The following is a 19,724-nucleotide window of genomic DNA, read 5'->3' as shown; positions in this document are numbered from 1 at the left end:
TGGGATAAAATACACAAAAAAAAGCCGTTTCTTGTTAGTAGAGCGTTGCGAGAGCAAATCGAGTGATTTACTACAATTCCGCAGGAACTCGAAGCACAGTTAGAGGTTCGTTACAATCCATCGTCTTCCTGGTTGAATAGCCGGGTATCCGTTTCTTTATACAGAATGTGGAATCACCTACTTTCCGAGACCTTCACTGTGGTGTTCGCGGCAATCAACTTTTGCCTAGTTTGTAAAATTGATCGATAATTCCACTCCTAGTATACGCGCGTTAATTTCTTGTGATTCATTTAATATTTTGTGATTCGGCAGATTCGTTGTCAAATCTTTTTATCAGAGTTCTGATCTTTTCTTAATAATTTTGGGAATATCAGTGGGAATATCATTTGTTGATATAAAGGGTACGTTTATTTGATGATCGAAGCGAGAAACATGATTCTACTAAAAAATTTGTGTGTAAGTATTAGGGATTAGATCCTTAATCTCTTAATTAGATAATACAATAAATGAAACATATATAAAATAATATGTTCTTTCATTCGAGCTATCTTTTTTAAAAACAATTGAATTTAAAAGTGAATATTCTTGAGGACGATGTTCCAAACGAGGAAATTTTATTCGACATTTTTTAGTCGTTTTCCATATAAAATAATTTCCTGTAAGTTTATTCAGTTAAGTCAGTCAAATTCATGTTACATTTTACAAATATTTAATTTTAATCTTCGTGAAAAGTTAGTTTCAAATAAAAAACTGTTGTTTAGTATTTTCGGCGTCTTTTATACATGTATATTTTCCACATTTTTGAAAATTTTATTTCCTGATGTAGATTCACCTTTCTGTCTGTTATGTCACCAGTTATAGAACACTTTATATACCAGGTCTTCTCCAGAGTAGGTGTACTAGATCTCCCATCATCCGAAGATCTTGTATTTGAACGTTTGGACAGCCACATGTTCTATTATGTGCATGATATATTTCACTTAAAGATTAGATAAGCTTTATGTATTTTACCTATTTCTTTAACTACGATAACAAATTCAAACGTAACGTGTTCACATTCTTACAAAATGTCATTTTTCATGTTACTACGTACTGGTTGGAAATGTTAAATAGTTTATATGAATAACAAAAAATGCAACCCAGAAATAGTTTTCTATTTTTTGCAGTGTTTCCAATATTATTCTCTTGAAAAGTTAAAATCATTGCTATGAAGACAATTTGGTATATATCTATCAAAAAATTGTCTTCTTATAACAATCATATCTCCCTGGTATAATAATTTAGATACTGGAGATTAGACTGTAAGTATAATTTGAAGATATATGTATACATCTATCTCAGAATGCAAGAAAACACTTAATTTTTCATCATTGATTGCAGACATAATAATTTTTAATTAACGATCTGCTTATAATGTTTAAGGTAATTTCTTAAGTCCGCTTAAGAAACGTCACCACTTTAATTTCATGGCAATGAACAGCAATTAATAATTGACAATGTACAATGAAAACACTTCCACTCGAAACAAATGAGAACCTGTACTAACATGTTTAAGTCGACGTATTTCCCTGTTATATAATTCTATTATTTTTCAAATAAAAATATAGTAATTATTATAAAAAATATAAATAAAACAGCCGTGAAATATATATGGCAATCTATTATAGCGTGTATTAAACTTCCGTTTATTGTTTCCTGCAGCATTACAAATAATACATTTAAAATATGCATTCTCCATTCAAGCGGAAAGTTATTATAATAGTTAGCGTAACTGAAATGCTCAAAATATTTCTGTACTTTTAACAATCTAACGATGAACTTATTGATAGATACTGTTATTTATATAGCTATTACAACATCTAATATTCCGAGGCAATCTCCTGCAAGAGAAAGGTGCGGCGTGAGAAAGTTAACTCGTATATTACGCACACATGATTCTCTTATTTATTCATTGCTATAATCCAACTAACCTTACAATCATTTTTATTCCAACCTGAAAGTTCATCGACTGCGGTTCGTAATCAATCTCCTGCTGAACCCTCGCTTACCGATGTTAGTCCTAGGGACCAGAAAAAAAATACTTAGCAACGAAATGAAATTAATGTTAGTAATCAAAATGTTTGAGTATTACAATATTCTTGCACAAATCTTTTATTTTTAAATCACGAATCGACGTTAAAGTATTCAGAGATCAATCTTTTCAAGCGTTTTTGTCAATTTGTCATCAGAACATTAGAAACCGTGTAAAATACCCGGATATCTGGTTACTGATTTGAAAGTTAAAGTGGTTTTGTTTGAAATTCATGAGTATGTTCCAAAAATATTTAAAAAATATTTTCGTTCATCGTTTATTTATAAAGATCTCCATTTCACATATAGCTACAATTTGTTAGCGAAAGGCTGCGATTATATTCTCGTAATTGTGTATGGCGTCGAAGTACTGACGAGAAATATCCACGATATGTGTAATCGGTCAAATACTTAAGATTCAGGCATGAGTTGCATCCTTTATGTTTAACTCTTATCACGATGGGCTCAAAAAATACTCTCCAGAAAAAGAAAGAATTATGGAAGCGAACTGAACTTCCGATAAAAGTTACGTCCGTTGCAGGCGTATGGGCAGGACCAGATATCGATATCAGTCCCTTGCCTCGAAAAGAATGTCTGTAAATAGAATAGAAGCGGGTATCGTAACAGTTGGTAACTTTATCGATTGAACCTACTTTCGTAAAGAGTGGACTCCTATTTTCGTGACAATAGAATAGTAAATGTTTAATATACTTTATTGAGAAAATAAAGAAACTTTTCAAAACTAAAGACAGGTAATGTTTGCTACTAAAAGCATTTGCACTAATGAAATTATTTATTATGTAACGTGACCTTTTTACTTCTATGATAATATCTCCATCAGACGGTCCTACGCCGTTGTAATGAATTATTTTGACCCTTTTCTCCTCACTTAATAATTTACATTTTAAAATTGAATGTTTGGCTACGTGAGCATTCATAAGAAACGGGTCACAAGTGATTTACCATTAGTTGGGTGATACTTAACGCTCATACTCGTGATTACATTAGTCTTTCGAGGAAATTTTAATAGGACATTGCACACTTTTCCAACCCTGCAAGTTATAACCAATAAAAAATGTAGTATAGGTGCAGCCTGAGAAGAGTGTCATAAAATAATTAATCTTATAAATATGAGCTCGTAACTGTCAAAGGCAAATGGCAATTAAGTGTAGATAACATCAAGTATAGCGTGAATAATTCAATAAACCAATACTTTAATTATAAGAAAATTCTTACTTAGGTGCTCTGTGCTCAAAAATGTATAAATATGTAAATATGTTGGAGCATACGGTAATCTTATTTTCTGTTTTTGTTTTTGATCTGTTTTATGTTAAGGATGTGCGTGTGTGTGTGTGACTGAATTCAGTTTTTGTTTAAACGTTATTCCTAAAGCTATTTACATTGCAGAACCAGTGTATAGCTTATCATTTTTTAAATAATTTGAATTAATTGCAGTATTCCTAATTTCTACGTTTTTGCCTTAAATATTCGTTTAAAAATATATGATGGATCAGAACACTTAATACTCGAATATAAAATTATCGTGCAACAAAGTTAAAGTGTCAACGGATAAAATCAACATAAAACAGAACAGGACCGATTTAAAAGTCGAAAGTTCTATAAGTGATTTTTATTGATGACGGTTTATAGTTTCACTCAACCTCTGGTTTTATATCAAGCCACGATAGAGTAAGTTTCTACGTGACTCATATTTATCAGTAACGACAACGGCAGTAAATTTAACCTGATCTCACCGAAAACCAAGTTATCGTAATAATCGGTTTATGAAAATAAAACACATACTTGAGATAATTCGGTCGATAGGTGGTTAATCGAATTGTAAATCACCTGCGATTATTAAAGAACACGTTTCCGTTCGGTTGAGGCCGTATTGCGTAAGTGTAATCGGAATCTTGAACCGTGACAAGGTTAATTTACATCAGTACGATTACTATTAACGGGTTATTTCTAACCTGTTTGAGAAGAAAGTTCTAGAAAGACAGGCGAGGTCGAAGCGTATCTTTGTCTTTAACCTTTTGCACTCGAATGACCGCTCTCAGTGGCCACTTGATTTAATACATAGAAAATTATAAAATTTAGTTATCTGAGGTTAATATTAAATATTAAATATTAAACATTAAACATTAAATATTAAATATTAAATATTAAATATTAAATATTAAATATTAAATATTAAATATTAAATATTAAATATTAAATATTAAATATTAAATATTAAATATTCGTCTAAACAGTCTACCGATTTTCGCCACTTTTGCGAATTCAAATTCAGGAGCGTATTTTTAACATCTACAAATACTACAAACGTTAATTGCGGACTCTTTCCTATTTTCTAATTATAATCTGATAATATATCTCTTGAGTTGTGCTACTTTATTTGAAATAAGTAGAAGTATAAAAATATACCGCACTGTTAATTCGTGGTCTATGACTTGAATGTTTAATTAAAAAGTAACACTAATTTAAGTTTCGTTATCTAGGGTTAAGCTTTGTATAATGCATCAATACGTGAAACATTGAAACACAAAGATCTTTGTTCCTTAACTTATGTATGATTTCTCGTTAAGTTGCTTTAAAAAAATATCGTCTACATCTCATCAGAAAATGCTGAATATTTCTAGTGAAATACTTTAGAAGAGCAAAGGGTGAATTCATTTAGTCCATAGAAATCTCTGACTAGAAAAACTGGTTAGTTTATGGATTTGTTTTCGTAACAAGAATTCTTAAGGATTCTCCTTCGTTAACCCAGTTCGTCACAAAGATTCAAAATTCTTACGTTTGCCGAGTCGAAAGCATACTATGTGCCGTCCGTTTTACTATTTCACTTGACCCAAAAACACTGTGCTTAATCGTAACGTGCGACGGTTTCGTCACGCGTTTCATCCTCACTGTGAATTGGTTGCATGCACGATGTCTTTTACTTAACCTCCGGACTTGTGGAACTCGGCGGTTTGATAACAGTTAACTTTTATAAATAAAAATTCATTTATCGATCTTGCAACATTTTTAAATCGTTTTTTTCCTGCTTTATTTAGGTGAATAGTCATCTTCCAGTACAGAGCCATAAAAGTGTCATGCTTCGATATACACTTACTATTGTATTTTCATTTATAATTCTTTAAATATACTTTTGTACTAAAGAAATGTTCATGCGATCTCAATTTTTAACTAAAAGGAATTAAACTTCAGTTATACAAAACAGTTCATATGTATAATGTTGTAACGATATCATAGCGCGTAATATGTCACACGGAATTCAAAAGGAGACAGAAAATTTAAAATTCAAGAAGTGGCTATAGTTACATTAACACAATTTCAGCGATACGATTAAAAATATCCACGAATCGAACGTTTTTAGGCGCGCAATTTTCTTTTTCTTTACGTTGAAGTGACTCACTGAACCAAACGAAGTATGATGCTTGCTTCGTTCATTTTATCTTCAGCAAACATTGTACAACTGATAATATGAGACTCGCGAAATTCCGTAACCACCCATCGTATAAATCGTTAATGCACAAGTATTTTCCACAGTAGTTTTCGCACTGCCATTACGTGAGCGTTAAAGTGATTATGAAACTTTTATGCAGCTGACACACGACACTCCGTGGAAAATTCGATCGCGTAGCAACTTAGGTCAACTATTAAAAAATTTTTAATTAAATAATACTTCGAGTCCGCCAGCGAATGAGTCAATTTTCAGTGCGTGTTATAAATCGTAAATCTGTACTTGGTAAATTATGTATTTCAACACTGAAACTACCAAGCAGTTAAATTGGTTTATTGAAATTCCTCTATGGAAATTCAAAGATTGCATCTATTGAGACTTTAATTGATTTAGAATTCAGTCCGCGCATTGCTAAATCAATTTCTTTGATAATTGCTCATTAAAAAGAAACAACCGTTGTCTTTTTAATAATTGCAAAAAGAAGAAATCAGGAATGCATCATTCTTACCCGTCCGGTAGTTTTACTGTTAAGGTAAAGGATCGGCGAAATTCATCCTCCTGGCGCCACCAAAACAGTTTAAAATGGGTCAGAAATGACCCGGCTGCGTTTCTCGCGTCGCTGTTCAACCATTCGCCGTTCAACTATGAAGAAGGAAACGATTGCTTACCAATCAGTAGATTCTACGTGCCTAGAATGTTCGAGTCATAATCTTATCATTGAAATCGTTCAGCTATTGAGCTGTCAGTTTTAGTCAAGCTGTGGTTCCGAAAGTGCACTTTTCAGTGTCATAGTATATTCCATTGTATATTTGTACTATATACTATATAGGTACTTTTACATTAGAAAGTGGAAAATCCATGTAGTGCATAAATAGTGACCACTACGCTGGGAAAACCCGTGCTCCGAATAGTAAATTTAAATGAGCAATTACGTGTACAGTTGTAAGTAAAATCATTTTTTCCCACCTGTGTGAAGAGTGCATAATTTACACAAATGATTTACGTGCATTTGAGATTAATACGTCACTTCACTCTGTGGAGTGCAAATGAATTGTAATCGACGACGTTCAGAGAATTCGTGTTAGTATGAAAGATCGATTCCAAGAAGTTTAACTGCTTCTTATCACAAATACCAGTAAATTCTTTTGTTCGGGTAACAAGGCTAACTATTTTCTAATATTACAACTCAATTAGGGTACAGCTCCGTTTGAAATGAAGTTCGGACAACATTATGGAGGAAAATTAAAGACAGTTCAAGTGTTGTTTTTGGTTCAACGTTCTTTAAGTTTGTTTGACCCATGCTGATAGCATAAAACAGGTTCTAACTGTATCGCAGTGCTTTCGTAGATCTACTTATACATTTCTTCTATTGCGACTATTGTGAAAATAGTGGTAACTACTTTACATTCAGAAGTCACATCCGATTCAACACTAAATTGGTTTCTACGTTTCCAGGAACAGTGGCCTTTAAAGTAATTTGTGTCGAATACAAATAATAAGAATAAATTTGACGTAATGAGACTACGTAGGCGCGTAACAATTGTAGTAAGTAGTAATAACACAATATTACCCCTGAGTCTTCCCACAACGCAGGAGGTTGAATGAAACGCTTGGGAATAATAGAGGCTACTTTACCTTCGCTTTCATCGCTATTATTCTTTTTCTGATTCAAATCCGAAGGGTTACCGGATTATACCACCCGACTGTGGGGACAGAGACTAGACATTGTGGGAATTGCACAGACCCTAAATTATGCAAACAATATTGTACAAACAGAATTAAAAGTGCAAGCTAAAAATAAATGTCAAGCAACAGACAGAGATATTGAAAAATAATTTTGTTATTGTGAATAAATTATGAGTAAAGGTATTATGTTGCTTTAAAAAAAGATTACTTACCTTACGAAATGTTTCAAAAATAACATTATTTAAATTGAATCAGCAGAGTAATCCATAAACCATATGAAAATTCACGTTAGAATTTGCGTAATTGTGTTAAATTTAATAAATCGTGTAAAAAGAGAAAAATAAGAATTTGTTTTAAATCAAACACGCGTGAAAAGAGGGAAATAATTATTCGTAATGAATTAAAATCGTGTGAAAATAATATTGATCGTACTGCACTTGAATTTTACCGAAGAATACAAACGTATTTCGGAATTAGTATTGTTTTCGCTTCAAGCGTTCGCTGATTGTGTATCTTTGTCTGATAGTCAGTTCGAATATATTATCTGACAATGTTGAGTTATGCAACCAACTCACTAATTATCGGTTCTGACGTAAAACCCGGGACATGCTTCTGGTTGCATCAGCAGTCCATATACAAGATGGCTCGTGAAATCAAATAAAAGAGAAATTTGAATGGTAGACGAAGGGAAGACGAATTTCCAGTCACGGCAGAGATTACATAGTAGTTTGTAGGCGTTACAGTGATTCTTTGAAAAAGAAAATGTAAGTACGAGTAGTGATGTTCCTGAAATTTCATATCATTAAGAAAACGTTGTCGTTGCACACAATACGTAATAGTGCGATACTTTCTTTCTGTGAAAGCTGCTAGTACAAATTACTATATTATAGTTAGATTCGCATATTATGTATTTAATTAGAAGATTAACATGCAAGTAAATTGCGCTCTTGAGGAATTATGTATGCTACCGTTTTTTTATTGGTTCTGAATATCTATATGAATATTGATTTCTAACTTTACATTTAGAAATTAATAAAGGCATTTAAAAATCATACAATTGTATTTTTACCGATTTTTGTAGACTGATATTCGAAAAATGTTATAAAATGAAACTAACTGTCGATATTTGCAAAATTGATAAAATTATAGGTAATACTTTGAACCAAATACTGTAGGAATAACTTATCATGGCTTTCGATAAACTTCGAAAACATATTTCTTGAAATTGCTTTTCTATTAACTAACTCGAATTAAAAGGGATTATAAATGGATTTCATTAATGGTTCAAAGATCCTGCTCGGTTTGCTAATCAAAAGGAGTAAGTTCTTAACAAATACTAATTTCCTGATCCAATGGTTGAGTAAGATTTAACAAATCTTAATCGTGTAAATACTTTTCTGTTAAATCGAATACTGGAACTTCAATATTACGCACGTAATCAACGTGTACGATCATTGCTAATTAATTGCTGTAGCGAACATATAATCAGGAAGGAAATTCTTGTTAAATTGATTGCTTCAAGGCATTGGAAGCGCGGATCACTTATATGCAATCATTGTGATCAGTGGAAAATATCCACCTTCTTAGATACACACGTTACACATACAAAGTAGACAATGTTCTGTTGCATTGTCAATAAGTATTTAATAAGTTAATATGTTGCAAAAGTTTACAGAATATCTTAACCATAAAAGCTATATTTTCCAATGAAAATGAGGAAAATGAAAACCTAGAGTATCTTGAGTGAATATTTATTCACATCAACAATAATCACGTGTTTCATTAATTTTTATTAAATTAAGAATAAAATAAAAATATTATTGACCCACATCAGAGTTGAATTATTACTAATTGTATATTAATTGTATTACTTTCTGCACTTTCATATGATGAATTTAAAAATTGAAATTGAATATTTATTATCGAATTTTTATGTATTAATTACATAAGTAGGTATATTGCTGCGCATATACTTCTATGCATACTATTTATTATTATAACGACTGCAGACAATATTTATTACTCTAATGTCATATAATTGCACATAAAATTTTACATTCGCGTTTAGCTTTCACATCTCCTCAATGCAAGTAGAATATAATTGATTTGCAAAACGTATTGCGGTTATTTTCGTTGTTAGGTAATAAATGTTCCTGTCGGCTCTAATGATTGATTATGAACAGTAAATCAGGTTTTCGACTCCTGTGACTCAACCACAACTAAAAGTCCTGTAGCGTAACGTTTCGACGATTGCATAATGGCGTCTGCCACTCGCGTGACATTGTCAGCACACAGTGTTCCCTCAATATCCTGTCGATCTTTCATTTTTCACCTTTGTCAATGTTATTCTATCTTCCGCCACTGTGGCGACCTCGGATATCAAATTGCGATGGTGTTCGTAATGATCCAGACACCGGAAGCCGAACCGGTGATCTTGATCGTGGCATCCTCGAGAAACGTAATCTCTGTACATGTTTTACGCCAGTTGTGGTGAATATCGAACTTTGTTTGAAAATGTACAAACACAAAATACATTTCTGCTAGGAATTCTGTCTAAATTCTTCTTTGTCAAATTTCTGCTAAGTTCCTGAGATTTGCATGACAGTAATGCATAACGATTCGAAGTTTAATCGTAAAATAGTAAAGAAATGAGATTTGTTACATAGTTATTGGTTCTGTTTTACGTGAAAAGTATAGTTGAATTAGAGAATCCAATTTCCAATGTCAAATGTAATATTCAATTTCCTCTCGCACGCTCATTACACGTGTAATAAATATTTTGTTCTGGCGTTTGTATTTCAATCCGAGAGTGGATCAAAGTTGAATGTACAAACTATTATGCATAAAATCGATATGCGTTTTTCCCTGGACAACCACAAGTAATATTTTCTAATCTTTTTGAGGGAAAAGGGAGCGCATGTTACTTGATAGCGACACCACACAATTTATTACTGTACAACTAGTTTGTACAACTATGTTTGTACTCGAACTGGCAATGTGTGTCGTTACGATGTAGATTGCGGTTCTGCATATAGCAATCTCACTCGCCCTTGAACTACCGGCGATATTCCGTGTCGCGTTCTCCAGGAGTGAATTACGTAATGTTTGCTTTATCAGCCCTCAGCTGTTTCCAAGGTGGGTCTAATAGCCATCACGTGCGCAACGATTCGCCGTGTGAATGATGGTGAATCACCGAGTGTGCCTTTGCACTCGATTTTTACTCATGACCAGTGAAGAATTTTTCCCAAATTTAAAATGAATAATGTTTTTTCGAAGAAATTTTGTTTAAATCTGAAACAAAATTAAATATAACATCTTTGGTTTTGCGTGGAAATGGACTAATTATGATTTAATGAAGATTTTTCTGCTTTCGAATGTTATGATTCATATTACATTCGAATTCCTTAGTTGCAGAAACATTTTGATGAAATATAAAATTGTAATTATTACATGTGTTTACATTATGCAGTATATTGTCCTTCTGTTTTCATTTCATTAGAATACTTGGTATTTTATGGAATATAATTTTAATTGTTTTATTTAACGAATTTTATTGATTAGCAGTATTTTAATATCTATTTTATTTCTTTTGAAAAATGGGTGGAATCAATTTTCATGGTACAATGTTAATAGTTTTGAAAGGTTTATAAATATTTCTGTAGATTCTAATTGACTCAAATGCTGGTCATCGATAATTCTGACGTTTATCAACCCGTTAATATGTAATAAAGTTGTTAACCACCTATAATACTAGTTAATCATCTGTTTTAAAACTATCAACTAATCATCTATTTTAAAACTATCTATAATACCAGTTAATTATCTGTTTTAAAAAGTAATAGTATGCTGAATGGAACGAATTATTCTGATTATCAGAAAATTAACAATTTATGCTTATAACTCAAGCAACTAGCAAAATCAGCTATCCCACATCGAACATTTAACACATTCACCGCATAGAGTTTCCCGAAGTCGTTAGCCGAGTACCGCTAGAGTCTGCTATTTAAATGTGTATGAGTATAAAAAATATATGACGCAACTACGCATGTTGTCAATACTTAAATACAGGTCTTGTAAATAACATACAATTAAGCGACTATTATTCTTCTAAAAAAAAATTAAAAATAACGTAGGACTACGTCACCGGTTTCGAACGTCTTACATAATTCGTTTTGTCTCTTGACACTAGACCTACCGTCGTACCAGTAAAAATGACTGGTTTCGGTTTTCTTGTTTCGCAATGATCGATATCGTAAAAGAATTCAATATTCTAAATGACTTCGAAAATAGTTTCACTTCAACTCTGTAACGAATGTCTGAAGAAACTGAAAATAATCTATTGTTACAATATTCACAGATATTACACATGAATCGTAATAAATCCTCTGTAGTTCTAGTGTTAATAACACACGAAGTGTTCAATAGTTCGTACCTGAAAATATTTATATCGGCGCAATTTTGAATTGACAAAATTCCACAAGAGTATCATTCGACTGGAGCATTATGGTAGTCATCCACAGATAAATTTCAATTGTGTGCAGCGTCGTATCGGTTTTCCCAATGAATATTTCATTCCCAACCACAATCCCTTTAAAATGTTCTTACCAGTTGCGTTAGCGTATGACGACTGTTCCGTGAATTTCAAAACTTCTGTGCTCCGTGTGTACGTAATCGCAACTTCCTTGGTTTCTGATCATATCTGGCCGCGTCACTTCATTGTCCACGCCGCATTATTTCGCATTTTCTGTTCTGCTTGCGATTACCGTAATGTTTATGTCCGCTGGCATTTGGAGCCGAAACACAGATTCTCGATACCTTCACCGAATGGTAATTGCCATGAATTATCTGACAGCGGTGCTATTTCATTATTCCCGTGGAATTAATGGCGTACACGATGAGTAAATCGTCGGGATGTAGTTTTAAATTCTCATATAATAGCACGGAGATGAATACGCGTGATCGTTCTCGTTGACAAGGTGCTCGCTCTTTTCCTCTTCGTTCTGATGCAACACGTTGCAACGTTTGTTTGGGACAGCAAATTTTATGAAGGAACATTGCGGACAGTCGTGTGACACGTGCAAAGGATTTCGGGATAATACGAAGAAATCGGTATTGTCATTAAGTCAAGGTACTGTGATAGCTCGGCTATTTCTTAGGAAAGTGGTGTATACTCGCCCCTTTATTTCTGCGTCATCTTTTTACTCGGTAAATTATAATTGATAATATTAGGTTCACGAAATGCGTCAATTTGAGACATATTGAGTTTTATAGAAATTATTTGGTAAATTTTTACGTTGATTTTGATTGATACGATTACATGAATATGTATCCTAGTAGTTTATTTTTTAACCTGTAATTTCCAAGATCTAATCTCTAATTTCTAGGAGTAATAAAATAAACTGCACAATAAGTGTCCGTAAACTTAGTGTTAAAGGCTCGTTAAATACCTCATGTCTTCGAGAGCACGATTTTCAATTTCTATTTCAAAATGATGTGTAGATTTGGCTAAAGTGTCATTTATATATTAAATTAGAAACTATAGTGAGTATCTCAGGATTTCTTCACATTTTTGCAGAACTCACAACAATGAAGAATCAAGCCTGACCATAAAAGGGCCATATTGTCGGACATGTTGGTGAAAAAGATTTTCTTCTTTCGAATGGTAGATCTATTTGGTGACAGTGTATAGAATAATAATGAGTAATTATATACAGAGTGACGATGACGAATTAGAATTGAGATGTAATTGGTTGGTCATAAAAAGTCGGGGTCAATTCTTCAATCCTTCAAAGCTAGGCCGCTTCATTAAGCAATCAGTGGTCAGTTACAATTGCTGACGTTAGGTATGCAGATCTGCCGGCAATCCTATCTACTGGCGCGTTTACCTGGTTCTGTTGTGCTATGCTTAAGATTACTAAATTCAGAATTCCCAATCGGGATACTCCGGAATATCTCGACCTAACGACCTCAGTTACAAAAACACTGTCCCGGTCATCGAGAATTAGATATTTATGGAACTTCGGATCTATTTTAGGATTATTTTTAATAATTCAAATTATTTCAGGATTATACAGCTTATCTTTCGACGATTAAGAGTTAACAGATTGTTTGCAAGCCATTTTTTGTCGTTACAAACATGTAGCGGTTAAATCCAAATATAGACTGAGAGTACAGTCCTGTTGCAACCCTTGTTTTGTCCCACGTAACGGAAAACTTGACAAATCTGTAAGACTGAACGATCTCAATCAAACTTTTCTCCGTCGCCGTTCTATAAAAGACACATTTCCAATTTATCTGGAAAATTATTTAACTCTTTAACGGTGTTTAAGTCTGTTTCAATCCAGATTTTCAAAGACTATGTAACTTCTCTTCTTCGGAATGAATGAAAAAATAATGATTGTAAAACAATAGAAAAATGTATTAAAACGGAACATGGAAAGTTATAATATATGTAATTAAATTCGTTCGTTAAATTGTTTATTATTACATTTTGCTCCTTACCAGATAGAAATTATTTTTCTCCAAAACATTGGCCATGATGAATAAATGTCCGGTTAAGACCTGGGATGATCGGAGCAAAAACGAGATTAAATTGTATATCTTTGACTTTGCTAATGATGGATGATCAGGTGTCTGGTTAACACAGATAGCCACAGGAAGGTGATACGCGTGGACGAAGTTACGTTTGAATCGCAAGGAGCCATTGGGTTAAACAGTGCATGTAGATGAATTTACGACTAAATAATAGAAAGGCAATATGATCGTTAACCCTTTGCACTCCTATGTCGAATGTGATTCGATATCAGATTTATTCAACAGTGAGCTTCTCTGTCGAGGCATTTTTCATAAGATTGTATTATGTCATTATACTATTCTCAATAGTATTTGAAAAAGAATTGTTTACGCTGTTTGCACTGTTCTTTTTCGTTTCCTGTGTATTAGTTTGTGTTTCATTTGACATGTATTTCGGAAGACAGTTAATTGATAAAAAACAAATTCGGAGTGCAATGGATTAACAAAGGACACCGAACTTCGGTATTTTCAGAGTTTTATCGGGTAAAACCTGTTTTTCATTTATAATACGTTACTTGATACAGGTTAGAAAATTGTACACGAGTTTATCAACATTCTATGTAACGCTACAGTGGATCCATACCAAGCTATATAGAATGCGTTTACTTTGACACGTTGTAATTTGAAACGAACCAAACTGCTTCCTCAATTTCAACGATACCATACCACGTAGATAAAGATGACATCATCGGTACTATACCGTAACAACATGATTACTAGTGATTTGCGTTTTTGACCTACGAAACAGACGATCAGAATAATGAACGCCAGGTGCAATTAAACCGAGACAGGGTTGCTCACACGTTTAACCTCTTCCAATAGAATTGCACATTTTAGACGTAGGCGCTGTTCGTAGAATAAGTATACGAGACTTGTCATTACCGTATAGTATATCCCTTATAAATAGTTGACATAGTTGACACTAGGTATAATAATAATATACAGTAAAAATATAATAATATAATTACTTTACACTAGAACATAACTCTAGTGAGCCGCAATTCTTCATTACCGTTCAGACATCTACCGGTTTGAAAGATTGATACCACTTTCACAAGATTGTCGAGGTAGCTGAGTGTTCACGAGTATGAGTATCAGGAAGATACAATTGACCCACTTGTGGCCAGAAAATTTCAGTGCACACCATTTATTAATGCTTTTTAAATAAATGACTAGTAATTTTTTTACAGTTACTTCATTATAACTATCGCCTATTTACGATTGTTACTGCCTAATGACTACTTTTCCCTGGCCCACTCTATACAATATATACAAATACACGTGTTGTACTTCAGTTTTCTAAGTCCTAGCTTCTGTTATTGTAACTGACAAGTATGAGTAGTAGAGAGATTTGAGGACTCTACTGTTAGTAATGGGTTTGAGTCTTCCAAAGTTTCATGATACATGTTACACTCAAACGAAAAGTGAAAAAGGCTCTAATCCATCGCTTGCAGGGATTCCTGCATCGCCGCATGTTTCAACGCGAATGGGGCCTTAAGAACCACTCACGACCAGTTTGTCCCCCGACTTGTTGATATACAAACGCAGTTCCACTGTACTGTATATAAAGATGGGAAGAAGTATTCCGGGACGACACAGGGGTAGGAGAGGCTTCTCGGCAGGAACGTCTATCCCCACCTCTAACATTCCGAAAAGTCTGTGTGGGTGATGATTCCGGCAAATGGTATACCACAGTCGACAATCTCTGTGCGACGAAGGCCGTGCCACCTCCATTTTGACCACTCAGTCCCGCATTCCACCCAGAGGACTTCTTTCCATCTCTATATTACATGTTAGAAGTGTTCAAAGTTTCTAGGTGTAAACCGCGTCCATTAACACGTTGGCTGCCACGAAAAACAAGAGCGTTTTATATATCACTAATTTTTTTTATGAAAAGTAAAAATGAAGAATTATTATTTATTTGGTATTACAATTCTTATGTTACGCTATTATCTTGTTATTTACGCTATTGAATATATTTATTTGACATCGGCTATCTTGTAAGTTATAATTATTTTCTTGTAACTTTGAAGCTCCGGTCATAGGTGATCACCGTGGCAGTCAACGTATTAAGACCTTCATACACGCTAAAACATGTGGTGACGCAAGCATCGCTATATACAAACGATGGATTAGAGCCTTTTCCACTTTTTGTTTGAGCGTAACATGTATTATGAAACTTCGGAAGACTCAAACCCGTCACTTGTAGCGATGCATCGCTGCTGGTTTCAGCGTGTATAGGGGTCTTTAGGAATTGTTTCCAGACATTTCGCTAGCATTGCAGCTGGCCTCATCAGGGTATTTGAGGACTCACTGATACGGCATTGGTGCTGTGTCGGTTCTATAACTGTTACTCTTCTTCTTGTTATTTGTTTACCTACTCATTTCTTTCGGAATTGAAATACAGAACCGAGAAATAACAGTTATAGGACCGATATAAAGTGGGAACCGAAAGCGATAAAGCTTAGAACCGATATACCTAATAACTATATTCGGTTCTCCATAACCGTTTCAACGGGAACCGATATATAACAATTTCAAACAGTTATTTTCGAAAGCTTTCCAACCCTTAGTTGTGCGACGAATACGAAATACTGATATGATACCAGTGAGCCCTCAAACTTCCTGACGATGTCAGCTGCAATGCTAGCGAAACGTCGGGAAACAATTCCTAATGGACACGGCTTACACCCAGAAACTTTGAACATGAAAGCCTAGAACAAATCTGAATTACACGTGTCTCCCACCAGTCGTCGGTTGAATTCCAACGCCAAGGGTTAAAAGGAATCATTGGGCCGTGGAAGCAGGTGTTGCCGGAGTCGCACGTGTTCTCCGCGGGAACACACTCTTCGTGTCCGGTCGAAGGAGGAGAGTACCGTGCTGTTCCAGAGCAGTGATTCCGGTCAGCCGGAATAGCGGTACTCGCTCGGCCGTACATCTTCGTTCTCCAATTATTACGCTGCTTTCCGCGGCGCGCACTCTACTCTTACGCCTTGTCGCGAAAGCGGAAGAAACTGTGCGCAGGACGCGTCTCGATAAAATCATTTCAGTTTTTATTCGCCGCGTTGTCTCTTTCTTCCCGCCTGTGCTCGTCCGCCGGCGCGCTGTGTAATTTAGTAGAACTCGCCGCGCGAGGTTTTTTCTTTCGCCACGACATGGAGCTGGAGGCGAGAGACGCGTCCCGCGTTGTTTGAAGACGGTCTCTTGCACCGAACGTACACACGGTACTTCTTGCACGTGAAATTTCAGATAGTTATCATTCTGGAACTACGTACCGGTCTAAATGGCTCCAGCTTTCGAGGACGTTGCGTAGAGTTGATGTTCGAATACGCGGCGCGTGCTGGTGGTTCTTGAATAAGTGAACAGAAATTGATCGCAGAAAATGGTGGAGTACACTCGATTCTGCTTTTGTACGGTAGATACGTTCCGCGTAAGAAAGTTTATTGTAGCTGTAGGAAAACAACGATCGCTTCGAGACCTAAGAAATTAGTGAAGTAATAAGACAAATCATGTGACAACTTACGTTAGAATTTAAGTGGTTGTGTTAAATCGAATCGAATCCTGAAAAAAGGAAATTAATTTTCTTGTGACTCGCGTCGACTCGAACGAATCGTGTGAACACAGAAAACCAATTATTCGTGTTAAATCAAAATCATGTAATTTATTTTTGAATTGATAACTAAATTTATAATTAAAAAGCAATAAATTAATAATTAATTTGACAAGTACAAATCAATAAATCAATAATCAAAAAATAATTTATTTTCTTAAAAATACAAAATTGAAGCAACTCCCTTCTTCCGCTTTTCTAATAGATAATTTTCATGTACAATAGATAAACTATCAAGTTCTGATACACCGACAAACGTAACATACACCATTTTTCCGTATATTCGTCAATGTTCGTTCTTTCTTACGCATAATTACCAACATCCACAATAATAATAAAGAAAACAAAACTTAGTAGACACCTGTGCATTCCATTTTTCATAAACAAAGGGAGAACTTTGAAAAGATCAGTATTGAAGGCCCTTCTCCTAGGCAGCCATTCATTTATTTATATATCGGCCAACACCGGATGAACAGCATTCCAAGTTCGAGATGACGAATGAACGAGACAAAAGAGGTACGACTTGAATAGCGGGCCGAGAAGGGCCCCGTGGTCCTATTGAAGACGAAGGAACGCGCAGCGCGCACCGACGCACGCAACAACACACCCGGCCGACGGCGCATCGGGCGCGTTGTGAACACGAATCCGGAGAAGCGTGCGATGCGATGGAGCGGCGCTGCAGCTGCACTGGATAGTTGGTTAAGGCATGTGCACCGAGTAACGGCTAATTGGCCACCTTTCCTCTCCGAGAGAGGAGGCCCGTCTCTCTTTCTCGTGGCCCGACTCGTGCCAGTTTTGTTCGTTCTGTCGTGCGGTTTGTACCGGGCCGAGCTGGAGCGGCCGAGGATACGGAGTGGTGCCGCGAGGAAAGCCATGGAGCCTTCTTTACGCGCTGTGTCGAAACGAGGACGCTTCCTTTGACCGCCGTTCGACACCTTTTTCTTACCGCAACTTGTGCACCGATTTCCCATTGTTCTCCGATTTTGTCATCGTTGCACCATAGTTCTGTCAAGTTTACACCCGACGCGAGGATCGTGCGCCGCATTATCGAATCGCAAGTGCCCCAAGAAGATCCGTGTTCCTTCGCTCCGATTTCATTCACCGTACCTGCCTCCGGGATTAAAGGTTTGTGGTCACTAATGATTAGTGAGACTTTCGTTTAGTTACCAACTACGGCGCACAGTGGTTCCGAAGGGGTCTCGTATTTAGTCTACCGTTCCCGTTTGAGTGTAACTCAGAAAACGGATGCGTTTCGAAGAATGGTTCCTGTGAGGTTTCGGTTAACGATGGTTTGTTTATTGGTATATTGAGTGTAATTGGGATTGAGTAAGTGTCGAGAATAAATTTAGGTGTTTGTAAGGTGAACGAAAATAGTGTTGAAACAGTTTTTGTACGCAGGGCATCGAGTTTTGTAGTTTCTTTCGTGGTCTGTGGTGAAGTAGTTATTCTTTGAGTTGATTAATTGATAATAATTAAATTTGCTCTCTGATTTTTAGTGTATATTTTCTAAACGGTCTTTTATTGTTTATTATAAATGTTGTTTGGAGATCATGTGCGACGAAAAAGAGAATGTGTAAAACTTGATTTTTTGTGATTTTTTTAGTAATATGCTCCGATTGTTATTTTGTTGGGAGTTTCAATTTTTTTACCCTTTCGTCTAAACAACCCTTTAGAATATTCAAGAAAATATTCTCTATCCGCTTGTGTTTTCGTGAATTTATACTGAGCATTTTTTTAATGTACGGAAACTTGTTTGACTCTGTTATCCGTAACATAAATTTGAATATCAGATTACTGAGAAACTTGTTTAAGATTGTTACTTATCTTCGTGTAATTCACTGTTACACACAATTAATGAAATGTTTGCATGAATATTTCACTGTGAATGTTCTTTGAAGTGAAATTCGTTGGAGGCATTGTAAGGAATTATTACGGGTAAATCGAGGAAGGATAAATGAGTGACGAGAACAGGAGAGTAAAATAAAAATATAAAAAATACAGAAGGAATATGAAAGTTTCGGATTATTCATTGGACATGCAGCGATTGTGCTTTTTTCCAATCGAAAAACTGTGAATGGTTAAACGAGTATTTTTATCAAAGATACGAGAGCTTAGAATGTTTTGCAGAGGTAATGATAGTAAAAGAAAATATTAATAGTGTCACGTGATGTCAAGGGAGAAGCAATAAAATAGAAACTTTACGGAATGTATTTTCTCAATTTCGTGGTTGACATTAATATTTCCTTACGTAAATACGAACACACTTTTGAATCTAATGACAATTGGAGTTCAATGAAATTATGTAATTATAGATGTTAT

At 35.0% G+C, this 19,724-nt stretch overlaps 2 protein-coding genes and 1 long non-coding RNA gene across 13 annotated transcripts in view; 1 reads left to right on the top strand and 2 right to left on the bottom strand.

The window, feature by feature from the left end:
* LOC116429696 (uncharacterized) overlaps window positions 1–19,724 on the top strand; it is a 71,564-nt gene that overhangs the window by 21,646 nt on the left and 30,194 nt on the right. Inside the window, exon 1 of one of the 7 annotated variants that reach the window (XM_031982934.2) lies at window positions 6,250–6,478. The exons of 5 other annotated variants lie outside the window; for them this stretch is intronic. The gene's annotated coding sequence lies outside the window, so the exon portion shown is untranslated. Of the gene's footprint in view, window positions 1–6,249; window positions 6,479–18,083; window positions 18,531–19,724 lie in introns of those variants that run through there. One more of the 7 variants, XM_031982932.2, reaches the window with a different exon arrangement.
* Window positions 1,676–7,724, bottom strand: LOC116429697 (uncharacterized). Of its 5 annotated transcripts, XM_076371628.1 has the most exons (7): window positions 7,435–7,724; window positions 7,172–7,281; window positions 6,045–6,178; window positions 3,056–3,122; window positions 2,585–2,664; window positions 1,971–2,059; window positions 1,676–1,880 (listed from the first exon to the last, which is right to left on the bottom strand). In XM_076371628.1, the coding sequence occupies exons 2-6, from the start codon at window positions 7,181–7,183 to the stop codon at window positions 2,002–2,004; spliced, it is 351 nt and encodes a 116-aa protein (XP_076227743.1). In that variant the 5' UTR covers window positions 7,184–7,281; window positions 7,435–7,724; the 3' UTR covers window positions 1,676–1,880; window positions 1,971–2,001. The 5 variants fall into 5 exon arrangements, 1 of the variants encoding a protein (XP_076227743.1); XR_012999570.1 differs by lacking the exon at window positions 3,056–3,122; XR_004235543.2 differs by lacking the exons at window positions 2,585–2,664; window positions 3,056–3,122.
* Window positions 8,995–11,977, bottom strand: LOC143175011 (uncharacterized). Its single transcript, XR_012999573.1, has 2 exons — window positions 11,655–11,977; window positions 8,995–10,513 (listed from the first exon to the last, which is right to left on the bottom strand). It is a non-coding gene; the product is annotated as an uncharacterized LOC143175011 (long non-coding RNA).

Source organism: Nomia melanderi, chromosome 10, assembly GCF_051020985.1.
Source record: "Nomia melanderi isolate GNS246 chromosome 10, iyNomMela1, whole genome shotgun sequence".
NCBI classification, from domain to species: Eukaryota; Metazoa; Arthropoda; class Insecta; order Hymenoptera; family Halictidae; genus Nomia; species Nomia melanderi.
The sequence above is the reverse complement of the archived record's forward strand: the minus strand, read 5'-3'. Positions and strand labels throughout refer to the sequence as shown.